General features: G+C 42.6%; 1 protein-coding gene across 1 annotated transcript; it reads right to left on the reverse strand.

Moving 5' to 3' along the window:
- Positions 1–905: 905 nt before the first annotated feature.
- LOC137097887 (ATP synthase mitochondrial F1 complex assembly factor 2-like) lies at positions 906–17,447 on the reverse strand. Its single transcript, XM_067473240.1, has 9 exons — positions 17,300–17,447; positions 14,139–14,282; positions 10,782–10,826; positions 9,930–10,075; positions 6,843–6,940; positions 5,559–5,639; positions 4,981–5,093; positions 2,704–2,819; positions 906–1,761 (listed from the first exon to the last, which is right to left on the reverse strand). The coding sequence occupies exons 2-9, from the start codon at positions 14,266–14,268 to the stop codon at positions 1,624–1,626; spliced, it is 867 nt and encodes a 288-aa protein (XP_067329341.1). The 5' UTR covers positions 14,269–14,282; positions 17,300–17,447; the 3' UTR covers positions 906–1,623.
- Between the last annotated feature and the right edge of the window lie 6 nt (positions 17,448–17,453).

The following is a 17,453-nucleotide window of genomic DNA, read 5'->3' on the forward strand; positions in this document are numbered from 1 at the left end:
GGTGGAAGGGAATGGAGGGAGGGAGAAAGAGGGAGGAAAGAGGGAAGGAAGGAAAGACAAAAGGGAAGGAAGGAGAAAGAGGGAGAGGGGGGAAGATGGGGGAAAGAGGGAAGAAAGAAAGGATGAAAGGGTGGAAGGATGGAAGGAAGGGAAGGAGGAAGATAGAGAAGGAAGGACAGACAAAATGGTGGAAGGGAATGGAGAGAGGGAGAAAGAGGAAGGCAGGAAAGAGGGAAGGAAGGAAAGACAAAAGGGAAGGAAGGAGAAAGAGGGAGAGGGGGAAAGATGGGGGAAAGAGGGAAGAAAGAAGGGACGAAAGGGTGGAAGGGAAGGGAAGGAAAAGGAAGGGAAGGGGAGAGGAAGGAAGGGAAGGAGGGAGATAGGAGAGAAAGAAGGACGGACAAAAGGGTGGAAGGGAATGGAGAGAGGGAGAAAGAGGGAGGGGAGGGAAGAGGAAAGGATGGAAAGACAAAAAAGGAGGGAAGGAATAAGGAGGAAGGAAACAGAGAAGGAAAGAAAGACGAAAGGGTGGAAGAGAATGGAGAGAGGGAGGAAAAGGGAAGGAGGGAGGGAAGGACGGAAAGACAAAAGAGAGGGGGGAGGGAATAAGAGAAGGAGGGAAGGAAGGAAAAACAGGGAGGAAAGAGGGAAGGAAGGAAGGATGAAAGGGTGGAAGGAAAGGATGGAAGGAGAAAAAGGGAGAGAAGGAATAATAGGATGATAGGAGAGAGAGGAGGGCCTGAGAAAAGAGCCCAAGGGGCTGCATTCAGTCCCCAGGCCCGGGTTTGCCCATACGTGGGCTGGATCACTGAAAATCGGTATTCAATTTATGGCTCTATCTCGGTAACCCATCTGGTTGCACACTCTTGGCCCCAGAACACCAGATGATAGGCTTGGAAGCGGTGTGAAGTTTGTTTGTCGGCTTCTTTAATAGCACAGCTGTCTGATTCAGCATAAAAAGATACAGCACAAATAACAGGGGATAGCTTTGTCCTTTGCTGCCCCCAAAGGAAAGGAGGTGAAGGAGAGGGGCAGGAAAACCTGGAGGGCCAGGAATGGGCAAAGTACAGTCCTTGTGTTGGGTTGCATGTCTTCTCAACCTTGGTAAGGACCATTGGGAGCCACGTCTTGGAGAGCGACATTTGCTCTGCTCTGGGGATAGAAAGCCCAGTTTCAGCGGAGACAGGAGAAAACTCCACATTCCTCTTTGTAGCTAGTAGAACATCAAGTTCTATCAGTGTCCTTATATGGAGGTCTGGGCATGGAAAGAGAAGGTAAGGACAGAAGAAAAGGGCCCTTTGTTGGCAATGTCCAATCAGTGGCAAAGATGTCCCTGGACAGCATCCCATAGCATGGGAGATACAAAACATCATTGCACTGTAGGGTGCACTATTACACCAGTGTAGAAATCTCCAAAAGGATCTCTACCACAATCCCCATTCTGTTGTGAAAATCCATACAGACTGTGTGGGCAGTGCTCTCCCTCACAACTCAGGCATTTCTTGTAACTTCTCCTGGTCAGCCCGAAAAGGCCACCAGCCCTGAGACAAATCCAGGAGGATGGGAATGTCCTTCCTTGTGTGTTCACCATTTGGATCTTCTTCGGTCTGGCTGCCCAGAGCCTCAGTCCTGGAGCAGCTTGTGCTTGACTGTGGTGCTCTCTGTGCAAAGGTGGACAAAGAGGGTGGCCGCAGCTGTACGGGAACGCATCTCATGCAGGTCATAGTCGTGGGCCCACTCCACGTTCCCCCAGCGCTGGATCTGGAAAGAGAGTGCCAAAGAGAGGGTCAATCTTGTTGGGTGAGTGGACTTATTAACAAAAGACCCTCCTCGTAAATGTACAGCAGAGTAACTTATTAGCAGCAGCGTGACCCAGCACCAGTAACCAAAAGTGATAAAAATAACAAAAACATACAGACCAATGTTATCTCTTCCATAGGAAGATTTTCTTTATAGCAAAATAATATGGTTGCACTATTTACAAGAACAAGGTTTCCATAACAAAAATAAAGTTCTTTATACTTCCTTCTTTGCTTCCATGCTGGGCTTCTTTCTCATGCAGATAAACAGCTTCTAGGTTTTCTCTCACAGAGCTTCCTCTCACACTGAATTTACACAGAAGCTTCACACTGCAGCTTTTTACACACTGCAGACTTCACACACAAGTTTCTCTCACTGAAACTTCTCCCATACTGAACTCCCAAACTTCTCACTGAAACTTCTACTCATACTGAGGCCAACTAACAATGAAGCTGACTAACACACTAAGGCCTCTCTCACTGAGGCTTATCTCATACTGAGGACTCTCTCAGGCTGAGGCCTTCGTTCCAGAGGGCAACTAACACTGAGGTGTACTAAACTACAGGCACACCTACTTATATTGAACTGCAACTTTTGCTGAGCCATTGCATCCATTTAACCCTTTCAGTGCTTGACTCACATTTTTAATTAAAAATACCTAATTATTTTTTTATATTTCTGACAAATCTTTGGTCCAGAGTCTGGGAAGGTGTCCTTGTTTACCTTTGCTGTTAAATTGATTTGATAATCTGGATTATATGGCAGTGTAGAAGAGGCTTAAGTCCCAGATCTGATTCCCATACCGGTTTCAAACTTTACTTCCTGACAATTATCCTTAACTGGCAGAATCGTTTTCATCGTTTGCTCTAAAGGACATAACTCTGTGCGACCTCCAAGTCTTACCTGGTATTCTTCTTCCAGGCGAGACAGCAGGACCGCATGCTCCACTGTCAAGTGTTTGTCCAAGAGGCCCATGGAGAGAATAAGGGACTTCAGCTGAGTGATCATGTACTCGATGCCTGGTGGAATTGGGGAGACAATTTGCGAGGGAAGAAAAGATACCGTAATTCATTTCATGATAGTTGCTGCTGTGTAATAGTCAAACCTCCATTTTTGGTGGTGGCAAAATTAGGGTTTTTTTGTTCCTCATATAATAGTCGCTGAGCCGTTTGGAGGGATTCTCCCTCCCTTACTTCTCTGAAGTCAAGGCAGTTGAAAAACTATAAAATGGAGGTCTCTGGAGCTCCATTCTTCTCTCCTTTCTCCTTCCTCTGAGGCTTTAAGACAGTTTACCAAACCTGAAATTGAGCTCTCTGGAACTTCGCTCTTCCCTCCTTCCTCCAAAAATCTCAATTTCAGATTTTGGAAACTACCTTGCCTTCAGAGAAAGAATAATAATATTAAAAATAAAACTTTATTTATATACTGCTCCATCTCCCCGGGGGGACTCAGAGTGGTTCCCAAGTAATATCACAAAACATACTGAGTAAAAACAACATAACCATAAGATAACAAACAAAATATAAACGTAAAAATTGTCATCATAACACACATATATTAAAAATAATCCTGCCTGTTCAAGGCAATTAAAAATTTAAAAGGCCAGGCCAAGATTTGTGCAAGCCCAAAAATTCTAGGGGGGGGGGGGGGAATTAAGTGCAATGCTATGGTAGGCAGCAATAATATTAGGTCTGTGGCTGTTCATTCCAAGGCCGATTAGAGGAAAGAATCTGGGTAATTGGTAGGAAGAATAAGGCCGTATTAGACAATGTGTAGGGCTGATTTAGAACTGGTCATTTTCAAAGGCTTGTTGAAACCACCAAGTCTTCAAGCTCTTACGAAAGGAGGGGAGGGATGGGGCCTGTCTTATTTCCTTTAGAAGGGCATTCCAGAGACGGGGAGCCACCACTGAGAAGGCCCTCTCTCTCGTCCCCACCAACCGCGCTTGAGACAGTAGTGGGACCGAGAGGAGGGCCTCCCCGGAAGATCTTAGAGCTCGCACCGGTTCATAGAAGGAGATGCGATCGCGGAGATAGACAGGGCCCGAACCGTTTAGGAAGGAAGGAAGGAAAGAAGGAAGGGAGGGAGGGGGGAAACTCCTTTCTCTGAGGTAAGGCAATTTAAAAACAAACAAACATACAGAAAAGGAGCTTTAACCACTGGTACAGTTTGGGGACCATGATACAGGGTGATGGGAATGGAAATTCACCTACATCCTCTAATGCAGTGTTTCTCAACCTGGGGGTCGGGACCCCTGGGGGGGGTCGTGAGGGGGTGTCAGAGGGGTCGCCAAGACAGTCAGAAAACACTGTATTTTCTGTTGGTCATGGGGGTTTCGTGTGGGAAGTTTGGCCCAATTCTATCATTGGTGGAGTTCAGAATGCTCTTTGATTATAGGTGAACTATAAATCCCAGCCACTACAACTCCCAAATGTCAATTTCTATCCTCCCCAAATCGCACCAGTGTCGACATTTAGGCATATTGAGTATTCATGCCAAGTTTGGTCTAGATACATCAGTGCTCTCTGGATGTAGGTCAACTACAACTCCAAAACTCAAGGTCAATGCCCACCAAACCCTTCTAGTATTTTCTGTTGGTCATGGGAACTCTGTGTCCCAAGTTTGGTTCAATTCCATCATTGGTGGAGTTCAGAATGCTCTTTGATATTGTAGGTGAATTATAAATCCCAGCAACTACAACTCCCAAATGACAAAATCAATCCTCCCCTCAACCCCACCAGTATCCAAATTTGGGTGTATCAAGTATTCATGCCAAATGAATGAAAATACATCCTGCATATCGGATATTTACAAGATAATTCATAACAGGAGCAAAATTATAGTTGTGAAGTAGCAATGAAAATAATGTTATGGTTGGGGGTCATCACAACATAAGGAACTGTATTAAGGGGTCACGGCATTAGGAAGGTTGAGAACCACTGCTCTAATGAGACTATTCGTAAAAATCAAAAACAAACAGTGACCATTTTCCTGATAAACAACACTACAAAATACCTAAAACACAAGCATTGCCAGGTACCTAAGCTAATATAAATTAAATCTGCAAAAGTTAAACCTGCAAATGTGAAAGGCTGACAGGACTGGTGACTGGAAAACATCCTGCCTCAGAAGTATACATAGACTGAGATACACTGGCGACCGAAAGACGGTTCTCTTTACCTTGAAGAGCCCAGGTGTTATATGATGCCAGGTGGCTAATGAAGACGTCCTTGGTGCTCTGGGGAATGCTGGGCCCCATGATGCTGGTTGAGGAGCCAATCGTGACATTGTACCTGAAGGCAAAGCAGAGTTTAGCTAGTAAAGGTAAAGGTTTTCCCCTGACATTAAGTCTAGTTGTGTCCGACTGGGTGTTGGTGCTCATCTCCATTTCTAAGCCAAAGAGCCGGCATTGTCCGTAGACACCTCCAAGGTCATGTGGCCAGCATGACTGCATGGAGCGCCGTTACCTTCCTGCAGGAGTGGTACCTATTGATCTACTCATATTTGAAAGTTTTTTAACTGCTAGGTTGGCAGAAGCTGGGGCTAACAGCGGGAGCTCACGTCGCTCCCCAGATTTCTACCTGCAACCTTTTGGTCAGCAAGTTCAGCAGCTCAGCTGTGCCACCGGGGCTCGTATGAGTTTAGCCATGTCTGAAGAATGGCAGAGATACTTCACTCGGAACCACGGCAGTTCACATTGTGTCAAACTGCATTCATTCTGCAGTGTGGATCCAGCCTCAGTCCTTCTTTGTAGTTACCTTTTCTCAGCCCACTCAATGACAGGATCCCACTCGTTCTTCTGCAATTCCACCAAGGCAGGGGGCTCTTCCACTCGGTAGCTAGCATTTCCCAAAAGCAGACCAAAAGAAAGCCAAAAATAATAATAATAATAAAATCACTATCACTCAGAATTAAATTCTCACCCACATGGCCTACAAAACTCCTTCCACAACTCTCAGTGCAAACTGTAAATCTATTTATTTATTTATTTATAAATCTAATTTTGACCACAAAACCATTCTGCTCTAATATTATACACTCTAAATTGCGAAACATTGGTTTGCTCGCCTCCTTCCTGGAGTATGTTTAGAAATAGGCCTTTTGTTATGTGCCTTCAAGTCGCTTCTGACTTACGGCAACTAAGGCAAATCTATTATGGGTTTTTCTTGGCAAGTTGTTCAAAGAGGCTTTGCTTTTCTCTGAGGCTGAGAGAGTGTGGCTTCTTACCCCAGTGTTTCTATACTGAATCGGAGTAAGAATCCTTTTTTCTCAGAGTACTAGTCTCATGCTTCAATCTACTACACTATGCTGGTTCCAGATTTTTTTCCCCCCCATGCCAGAAGTGACTGCAAGTCACTTCTGGTGTGCGAGAATTGGCCATCTGCAAGGACATTGCCCAGGGGATGCCTAGATGTTTGATTTTTCCCAAACTTGTGGGAGGCTTCTCTCATGTTCTCGCACAGGGAGTTGGAGCTGACAGAGGGAGCTCAACCCAAATTTGTACCGGTGACCTGAGCCCCTGGTGGTGCAGTGGGTTAAACCCCTGTGCCAGCAGGACTGAAGACCGACAGGTCGCAGGTTCAAATCCAGGGAGAGGCGGATGAGCTCCCTCTATCAGCTCCAGCTCCTCATGCGGGGACATGAGAGAAGCCTCCCACAAGGATGATAAAAACATCAAATCATCTAGGTGTCCCCTGGACAACATCCTTGCAGACGGCCAATTCTCTCACACCAGGAGTCACTCCTGACACGACAAAAAAACAACAACAGCAACAACAAAAAACGGTGACCTGTCGGTCATCAGTCCTGCCAGCACAAGGGTTGAACCCATTCCGCCATTGGGGGCTACTCGTGACTCCAGACAATAATAATAATAATAATAATAATAATAATAATAATAATAATATCAATAATAGTAATAGTAATATTTTTTAATAAATCAGAGGTTATAAACATTGTTTTTAGGGGAATACAGTTCCCAGAATCCTCCAACCACCATGACCACTTGCCAACCCATTCCAGAATCCCAAATCCAGTCCTACCAGATGGTATCTGTCTCTAAGAACTTCAGAGCTGCCCCGATAATTTGGTCCTTGGTTCGTTGTGATGGGTTGTCCAAAGCCGTGTTGCACAAAGTAGTCTGGAAGGCAGGGAAGCAGTTACATAAACTCAAAACCACTAAATGGGTATGAGAACTAAGGCCCCATCTACACTGCTATATAATGCAGTTTCAGAATGCAGATTAACTGCATTGTTTGGATTATATGGCAGTGCATTAAGTCTAGTTGTGTCTGATCCTGGGGGGTGGTGCTCATCTCCATTTCTAAGCCAAAGAGCCGGCGTTGTCCGTAGACACCTCAAAGGTCATGTGGCCAGCATGACTGCATGGAGCACCCTTACCTTCCCACCAAATCAGTACCTATTGATCTACTCACATTTGCATGTTTTCAAACTGCTAGGTTGGCACTTATACACTTTCGCTTTCAGCCCTCCGTTGGCATTCATAGATCAAAGCTTATCTTTTACCTTTTGAAGATTTATTTCTGCTCATTAGGCCCTCCACCGCTTTCCCCTTCTTCCCAGTCCAAAAAAAAGATAAATCCAATTCTCTTTATTGGCTCATTTTACTGCTTATTTCTCTTTTTTGCTCACGAGCGGCACGGGATACGTCTTTACCCAGTCATGGATAACCCCGTCCCCCAGCTCTGCGGTTTAACCTGCTGCACCATCGGGAGCTCCGCAGACTCAAAAATTGCAGTTCAATACGAGTCTACACTGACTATTATAATACAGTTCAAACTGCATTATATGGCAGTGTAAATGGGGCCTGAGAAGCAAACCAGAAACTAAGCAAAGTAAACCAGCGTATCTTCCTTCTGCCGGTTGGTTTTGGGTGATGTTTGCCTATATGATGATTTTTCTGCAGACATTTATTTTAACATTTGACAGTTCCTCCAAGGCAAGCAGTTGAAAAGGTTGTTTTAACATATCCTGCTGTACTTAATACAATCATCCTAGCCAAAATTACAACCCTTCATCCCTGCCTCGAGCCGCAAGGAGAGGAGGATAATAAATGTATATTATTATTATTATTATTATTATTATTATTATTTGAAACACAACAAGATGAGTCTACAGCAGACAATATCACTCTGCTGGCTGCTGTATTGGATCACACTTCAGACACTTCCCAAGTGTCTTGGACTGTGTGATGTATCAGCAAATTATTATTATTAGAAACACAACAAGATGAATCCACAGCAGACAATATCACTCGCTGGCTGTTGTATTGGATCACATGTCAGACACTTCCCAAGTGTCTTGGACTGTGTGATGTATCGGCAAATAATAATAATAATTATTATTATTATTATTATTATTTGAAACACAAAAAGATGAGAGTCCACAGCAGACAATATAACAGTAACAATAACAGGAGCGGGGCGCAGGGAGCATACAACTCCTCTGCTGCACCAGCTCCACTGGCTGCCGATCTGCTACCGGACTCAATTCAAAGTGCTGGCGTTGGCCTTTAAAGCCCTAAACGGTTCTGGCCCAACTTATCTATCCGAACGTATCTCAGCCTATCAGCCCACCAGGACCCTAAGATCTTCTGGGGAGACCCTGCTCTCTATCCCGCCGGCTTCACAAGTGCGGCTGGCGGGAACGAGAGACAGGGCCTTTTCTGTGGTGGCCCCTCGGCTTTGGAACACCCTCCCCATAGAGGTACGATCAGCCTCCTCACTGATGGTGTTTCGGAATAGATTGAAGACATGGATGTTTAAACAAGCATTCGGTTAATCCGTTGCAACGAATTTTGATGACTAAAGGATTGGTAATCATGGACGATGAATTTTGGATTGCGATTCCAGTTACGAGATGCATGGGATTATTATTGGTGGCCCAATAATTTGTATTGTATATGTGTTTTATGCTTTTAAACTGAATACTGTTTTTTAAGTGTTGTAAACCGCAATGAGTCGCCGACTTAGGCTGAGATATTAGCGGTATACAAGCGCATAAATAAATAAATAAATAAATATCACTCTGCTGGCTGTTGTATTGGATCACAAGTTGGACATTTCCCAAGTGTCTAGGACTGTGTGATATATCGGCGAATTATTATTATTATTATTATTATTATTATTATTATTATTATTTGATACACAACAAGATTGGTACACAGCAAACAAGATCACTATGCTGGCTGTTGTATTGGATCATCACATTATTGTATTATAAAAGGCTTTCATGGCCAGAATCACTGGGTGTGTTGTAGATTTTTCAGGCTATATGGCCATGTTCTAGAAGCATTCTGTCCTGACATTTCACCCACATCTATGGCAGGCACCTTCAGAGGTTGTGAGATCTTTTGGAAACTAGGAAAGTTGGGTTTATATATCTGTGAAATGTCCAGAGTGAGAGAAAGAACTTTTGTCTATTAGAGCGAGGTGTGAATGTTTTAACTGGCTACTTTGATTAGTATTTGATGGCCTGGTATTATTATTGATGGCATTATTATTATTACTATTATTATTATATGACATTATTATTGATTACATTATTGGGTTGTTGTAGGTTTTTCCGGGCTATATGGCCATGTTCTAGAGGCATGTCAGACTACACAGAGAAGCCATTGAAATCCACAAGCATGTGGACAATTTCAACAGAAAGGAAGAAACCATGAAAATGAACAAAATCTGGCTACCAGTATTAAAAAACTCAAAAATTACAACAGCAAAACAACAGAGAGTAAACAATCAGGCACATCAAATCACTCTCAACAAAAGATTCCCCCCAGGCACTTCCAAGCCATTAAATGTTAATCAAGGTGGTCAGTTGAAACATTCACACCTAGCTCCAGCAGACAAGAGTTCTTTGTCCCACTCTGGTCATTCCACAGACATATAAACCCATTTTCCTACTTCCACCAGACCTCACGACCTCTGAGAATGCTTGCCATAGATGCAGGTGAAACGTCAGGAGAGAATGCCTCTAGAACATGGCCATATAGACTGGAAAAACCTACAACAACCCAGTGATTCCAGCCATGAAAGCCTTCGACGTTTACATTATTATTATTATTATTATTATTATTATTATTATTATTATGGCAGTCTGTCACTCACCAGGTGCATGGTGTAGGGCTTGATGGTGTCTCGCTGAGATGCCCATTCAGTGGCCACGGCTAGTGCCAAGGTCTCGCTGGGGACAGTGAAAAGCTTGGCCTGTGGGGTTTTCAGCTTCCGGTGATCCAGACTGATTTCAAAGCCTCCTGGAGAAATTAAACTTCTATTAAACCTGAACCCTGTACGACAGTGCAGACTCACCCATTAATGATCTATATAGCTGGAATGAGTAGCTCTGGAAGATCCGCTTGCCAACGTCATGCCCTTTGGACTCTCTGAGAGCCACAGAGACTGCCAAAATGTGTAAACCAGAACTGGAAGTGTCCAGAAATCCAAATTCTGTTAATGCGCTAGTCTCTAGACTTGCTTTTGGAATTTGTGGGGTGTCTGTGTGAGTGATATTTTCAAGCATTGGACAGTTGAGTCTGTGGCTGACTGTCCCTAATTTTTAAACTACTGTTTAATTATAGAATTGTAGAGTTTGCATACCCTTATATACATTCTGCCATCCCAGAACCCTAAAATGTGATTTCTTAACGGTTAGCTAGTTCACATTGAGCTCACAACACAGTTGGGCATCACAAAAAAGTTCTCCCAAGAATAGATTTCTCTCCCATGAATTGCTGAATTTCAAACTTTTCGCTAGATACACTGTAAATTCCCACTTCTAAATGACTTTGCTCAGGGATGAAATAGAATCAAAGTTCAGAAGTGTTCTGCCACAAAGTTCATCTTGAAGCACGCAGTACTGTCCATCCTGTTTTGCAACAGGATCAATCCAGATAAAGGATTTTAGAATAATAATAAATAAATACATTAATTATAAAATGCACCCAACGAGTGCTCACTGACCTTCACCTTGGCTGATGGTAACATCCTGGTAAAACCGCTTCCTCTCTGCAACAGAGAAAAGCAGTTTAAGAAATACATAATATAGGCAACTAATATAGACTAATGCATGCATTTCTGAAATCAAGAATCTCTGTCTTTTTATTATTCCCATTTTCTATTTATTTATTTATTTATTTATTACTTGCACTTATTAACCGCCGCTCTCAGCCCTAGGGCGATTCGTGGCGGTGTACAAAAACATAGAAAAGACGATTTTCTATGAGGAAATTATTGGATTATAGCATATATATTGTATACTAGCCGTCCTCTGCCACACGTTGCTATGGCCCAGTCTGTGTATATGTGTTTTGTGTGTTTATATATTTGTGTATATATGTGTGTTTGTGTGCTTGTCTATATGCATATTTGTGTGTATATGTGTGTATGTATGTATATATGAATATGTGTGTATGTGTATTTGTGTGCATGTGTATATGTATATATGTATGTGTGTATGTGTATATGTATGTGTGTGTATATTTGTGTGTGTTGGTGCATATATATGTGTGTGTGTATGAATGTGTGCAAGTGTATGTGTATATGAGTGTATGTGTATATATTGTGTATTTTGGGGTTTTTAATTCAGTTCCGCTGGGGTTTTTTGTGTGTGTGTGTGTGTGTGTGTGTTTAGGAGTGATGGTCACTCATTTGTCTGTTAGGGGTATAGTGTCCAAATTTGGTATCAATTCATCCAGTGGTTTTTGAGTACTGTTAATCCCACAAATGAACATTATATTTTTATTTATATAGATACCTATAATATTTATAATATTGTAATGCAATGCACTATAATAATAATAATATGATATTATAATTATATATTTATATTACATGTAATATTACTAATAATATTACGATATAGTGGTATGGTGCAATATAGCAATGTTTAATGCTGATATTGTACTATGCTAATAATATATTGTACGTAATATATACTTTGTAAGCCGCTCTGAGTCCCCTTCAGGGTGAGAAGGGCGGCATATAAATATCGTAAATAACTAAATAAATAATATGCTGGAAGCAGTCAATGTATTTAACATATAGCAGAATGCTAGAATAGAGGGAACCAAGGATGTGCTCTTTTAAACATTTCCATCTTCTAGTGTCTTTCTACCTAAAAGCCAAGCAGATTAAAGGTCTTTCAGACCCTCTTTCATAGTGAACTACATCTCCCACAATGGCCTAGCCAACAGAGGCCAAGGACCAGCCTTAAAAGGGGCTCCCCTGGTGGCAAAAAAGGGTATGTTTGTATTTCAAAGCATGGCTAATATTCTGCTCTCCAAGTTTACTATTCTTTCAAAGGAAGAACCGGAAACAAATCAGACAGATATTTATGGAAAATGAGCCCAGGCTTATCTATAATTGTGAAAGGCTAAAAGGAGCAAGTTGAGTCTCAGTTCTGCTAAGGATCAACAAGAGGAGACGTTGCCTTTATACTTTCTCATTTATCAGAGGTGTCTGCTTAGCGACTAGAAGGGAGACAAGATGTTTGATAAAATAGCATCTTTCTCTGTTTAATAAACATTTGGTTTGATCAAGCAGAGCATCCATTATGGGCTCACAGCATGTTTTATGAGGCTAATGGTGGTGGTGTTTCTAAAATGGGAAACTAGCAAACAAAAACGCAAGCTGAATCAGTCCAAATGTTAATTAAACAGCGAAACAAGATGCTTGGCTAAAATGGATTCTGTTTTCTCCTGTATCTTGTCTCTGTTAGTTTATAACCAGAATCCTCTGAGAAACCCACCGATAAAGGATGAAGGTGATGGCTTTTCTTGTTATTCCTTTGAAAACAGCTTTAACAATTATAGATAAGTATAGGCTTGTTTTCCATCTTATATATGGCTTTGCTGGTTGTTCATTAGTATCATTGGCAATCTCACCATGATAAAACAGTAGATGTGGCTCTTAATGAGACATGCCGCATTATCACGGGGTGTCTGCGCCCTGCACCACTGGAGAAATTACACTGTTTAGCCGGTATTGTACCACCTGACATCCGCCAGAAAGTAGCAACCAACAGTGGAAGGACCAAGGCAGAGAAATCTTCAGCTCATCCCTTGTTTGGGTATCAGCCAGCACGTCAACGACTTAAATCAAGAAATAGTTTTCTAAGATCTACAGAGATACTTGCTGGAACATCTCAGCAAGCGAGAGTCCAAAAGTGGCAGGCTCTAACTCAGAACCTCAACCAATGGCTGATACCAAATGAGAGACCCCCCCCCCCCCCTGGGCACACAGAAAACTGGGCGACTTGGAAGGCGCTGAACAGACTGCGCTCTGGTACCACGAGATGCAGAGCCAACCTTCAGAAATGGGGCTACAAAGTGGAATCCTCGACATGCGAGTGTGGAGAAGAGCAAACTACAGACCACCTGCTGCAATGCAATCTGAGCCCTGCCACATGCACAATGGAGGACCTTCTTGCAGCAACACCAGAAACACTCCAAGTGGCCAGATACTGGTCAAAGGACATTTAATCAACTACCAAGCTTGCAAACTTTGTGTTTTGTCTGTTTGTTTGTTTTGTTAAAAATGTAATACAACTGTCTGGTTGCTCCTGACATGATAAATAAATAATTGGCAATCATCTTGCTTCTTTTAATCTTTAGCAGTTATAGATCAGAACAAGCCTGATCTCCATAAATCTGTCTCATCTAAATATGGATTCAACCGCTTTGTATTTAGCTCTCCCACTTTTGTTGTTGTTGTTATAATGTTTATTTATACATCACTTTTTCTCTCCACTAAGGAGACTCCAATATACAACACTGAAGACGAGAAGAAGATTATTATCCCAGCTTTATGGAGCCCCTGGTGGCACAGTGGGTTAAACCCCAATGCCGGCAGAATCTAAGACCGATAGGTTGCAGGTTCGAATCTGGTGAGAGCGTGGATGAGCTCCCTCTATCAGCTCCAGCTCCTCATGCGGGGACATGAGAGAAGCCTCCCACAAGGATGATAAAACATCAAAACATCTGGGCATACTCTGGGTAATATCCTTGCAGATGACCAAGTCTCTCACACCAGAAGCGGCTTGCAGTTTCTCAAGTCACTCCTGACATGACCAAAAAAAAAAAGCCCAGCTTTGAAATGCAACCATTATCTTTTCCAGATATTCACAATGGAAAGGGCCAAGTATAGCACATGCCTGGCACATAAATAGCTGAGGTTTTGACACCTATCCTTTCCAAGCTTTTTCTTACAGATTTAAAGTCAATGGATAATGACAGATGCCCAAATTCCTGCCTCAACTATCTGAAAACTATAAATGCTGCTGGGCGCCAAAAGGTAGCTTCCGCTTGCCACCCCACTCACCTGCTTGGGGGGTATAGAAACGCTTGGAAGCCCCTGAGGAAAGTGCAGGGCAATGAAGGACAAAAGTACGCAGACGCTGAACCACACAGGGCTGCAGGACCCACTGGCACTGGAACCGTCCCAACCACATCCTGAGATGGCGCACTGAGGGCAAAAGAGCAACTAAATGAGGCAGATCTTCTACTAACTCATTCATTAAGTTCTGTGTGTTAATCGCTCAAGCAAATACAAACAATAGCACATCTAGCTTTCAATCTATACACACACACATATATAATATACATATATTAGACACACAGCATATATGCCTGCACTGCCCAAGTGTCGAAGGTGGAACATGGAAGTCCCTGAACAGAGTCAAAAGTGAAATGGGCAAATCAAAAGACAACATGGCAAAATGGTGCTACCTAGAAGAATCCTAGGAGCACATCAAACAACTCCGCATCTGTATGTTTGTCCACAATGCCTTGCCTCAGAGGGAGAACTGTTAAAGCAACTGACAATGCAGTTGCTGTTTCCCATTTTTGGTCTAAAATTATTTAGCTAATTGTGATCCTTTTCGTTTATTGGTTTTATACTTATTTAGTTCTTTATGTAATGCTTTTGACACAATAGATAATATTAATATTCTATAATGTTAATCATTTATATTATATGTTAATATTTTATTACTAATATTATATTGTAAATTATTATTATTAGTAGTATTACCCTGCTTTTATCTTGACTGAGAACCAAAGCCTCTCCCAGCACTAAAAACAATGCAGAATATGAACATTAAATCAGCATTAAAACACAGTATCTTTTAAAAAGCCAGTTAAAATCACATCAATTAAACACCTTTAAAATATATTGTCGAAGGCTTTCATGGCTGGAATCACCGTGCAGCTGAAAGTCTTTCGGCTGTATGGCCATGTTCCAGAAGCATTCTCTCCTGACATTTTGCCCACATCTATGGCAGGCAGCTTCAGAGGTTGTGAAGTCTGTTGGAAACTAGTAAAGTGGGGTTTATATATCTGTGAATATTCAGGGTAGAAGAAAGAACTCTTGCCTGTTGGAGGTAGGTGTGATTGTTTCAGTTGGCCACCTTGATTAGCATTTAATGGCCTAGACGTTTTCAAGGAAGACCTCTTACTGCCTTTGTTGAGAGGTGATTAGCTGTCCCTGATTGTTACTTGTCTGGAGTTCCTCTGTTTTTGAAAATTGTTCTTTATTTACTGTCCTGATTTTAGTTTTTAAAAATATTGGTAGCCAGATTTTGTTCAATTTCATGGTTTCCCCCTTTCTGTTGAAATTGTCCACATGCTTGTGGATTTCAGTGGCTTCTCTGTGTAGTCTGACATGGTGGTTGTTACGAGTGGTTCAGCATTTCTGTGTTCTCAAATAATATGCTGTGTCCAGGTTGGTTCATCAGGTGCTCTGCTATGGCTGACTTCTCAGGTTGGATTAGTCTGCAGTGCCTTTCATGTTCCTTGATTCGTGTCTGGGCAAGACTGCTGCGTGTGGGGTTCCATATGTAGCCTTGTCCACAGCTGCCTGTTATAAGGTAGACTCCTGCAGAGGTGAGAGGATCCCTTTTGTCCTTGCTGGACGTTGCATTTGTTGGATTTTCTTAGTGGGTCTGTAGATAGTTTGTAGATTGTAGCTAACACTTCCCAACAAAGTAGTCTGCAGTGCCTTTCATGTTCCTTGATTTGTGTTTGTGCAATGCTGCTGCGTTTGGTGGTCCCTATGTAGATGTGTCCACAGCTCCCAACAAAGGATTCTCACGGGCAGGAAGCAGCCAGACCTTGAAGCTAAAAGGCTATTAAATGCTAATCAAGGTGACCAATTGCAACATTCACACCTATCTCAAATAGGCAAGTATTCTGTCGCCACTGGGTCCGAACAAAACGTCTTTATTCTATAGAACACACACTTTAAACCCAGTGGGAAGCCAGGGTGCTTAGCCAGAGATTGTTAGAGACTTCCAAAAATAATGGGCCTTAGAGTCTTTAAAAGTACAACAAAGTCTTTATTAAGGAACAAATCTTCAAACAAAACTTCACGGCTTTACTATTCAAGTCTTTAAGAGACTGGCACTAACTTGGTTTGACTGTACTACCTCATAAGGAAGAACTCTTTATAATCCCTCCCAGGCCATCCATCACGTAGGCCTCGCTGGTCTGGGTAATACTGCCGATCCCCAAATGCGTCTGGAAACCGAGTAACCTACTAGACAAAGCTAGAAGATGTTTAGCTGGAATTCTGTGGTTCTGCAGTTATGTCCTGTGGAAACTTCAGGGCTGTTTTCCCCTCTGGTGCCAGAGCCTTTGGAACCTTTTCCTTCTGTTTCCCTGGAACTGGATGGTCACTGGATGACCCCTGGATGGTCGCTGGATGGACCCCGGATCATCTTTGGATGATCCCCGGATGGCTATTTCTATTTCCCCGGAAGGTTTTGAGGAATGAAGCCTTTCCTACGGGACTAGCTGATCTGCGTCCCATAGACTGGCTTCCTTGTGTGACTGAAAATAGGCCCCTTCCTTCCAAAAGGCAAAAAGGGGGCGGGACCAGGGATCCTAACTATAACTGGCAGGTGGCTTACCCTATAAATGCAAATTATAACAGGAAACCCCCTGCTGCAAAATCCCAAGCATGGGTTTGCACACAAACATTTAAACACAGCAAATAAATCTGGAGCTCCTGGAACAGCTGTTCCAGAACAGGCAAGAGTTCTTTCTCCCACTATGCATCTTCCACAGATATATAAATCCCATTTTCCTAATTTCCAACAGACCTCACAACCTGTGAGGATGCCTGCCATAGATAGATTTTGTATTTTGTCTGTTTGTTTGCTTTGTTCTGTTAGAAATGTAATACAATTGACAGGTTGCCCTGACACGACAAATAAATAAGGTGGTCAGTTGAGACATTCACACCTAGGTCCAGCAGACAAGAGTCCTTTGCCCCACCCTGGTCATTCCACAGATATATAAACCCATTTTCCTAGTTCCAACAGACTTCACAACTTCTGAGGATGCTTGCCATAGATGCAGGCGAAACGTCAGGAGAGAATGCTTCTGGAACATGGCCAGACAGTCTGGAAAACTCACAGCAATCATTCAAATATTTCAAGGACTTGGGACATTTTTGAAAGGCAGCTTCAGAGCCTTTTTTACCTGATTATAATATATATTGAAGAATATATAGAAGTGGAGGAAGTTTAATTCATGCCTTCTCCCTTTCTTAGTGCGCCGCCATCTTGAAAGTGGGCACGCTGGCCAATAAGGCGTCACAAACGCGTTTTGTCCCCTCCGAGGCGCCGTCGCCTGG

This window comes from Anolis sagrei, chromosome X (assembly GCF_037176765.1).
Source record: "Anolis sagrei isolate rAnoSag1 chromosome X, rAnoSag1.mat, whole genome shotgun sequence".
NCBI lineage: Eukaryota > Metazoa > Chordata > Lepidosauria > Squamata > Dactyloidae > Anolis > Anolis sagrei.

Excerpts from the sequence above, each read along its gene's own strand:
- LOC137097887 (XM_067473240.1), bottom strand. The coding sequence starts at position 14,268 with ATGTGGTTGGGACGGTTCCAGTGCCAGTGGGTCCTGCAGCCCTGTGTG. Across the intron at positions 10,076-10,781 it reads TACCATCAGCCAAGGTGAAG|GAGGCTTTGAAATCAGTCTG; the intron begins GTCAGTGAGCAC and ends TAATTTCTCCAG. Across the intron at positions 5,640-6,842 it reads TTAGAGACAGATACCATCTG|CTACCGAGTGGAAGAGCCCC; the intron begins GTAGGACTGGAT and ends GGGAAATGCTAG.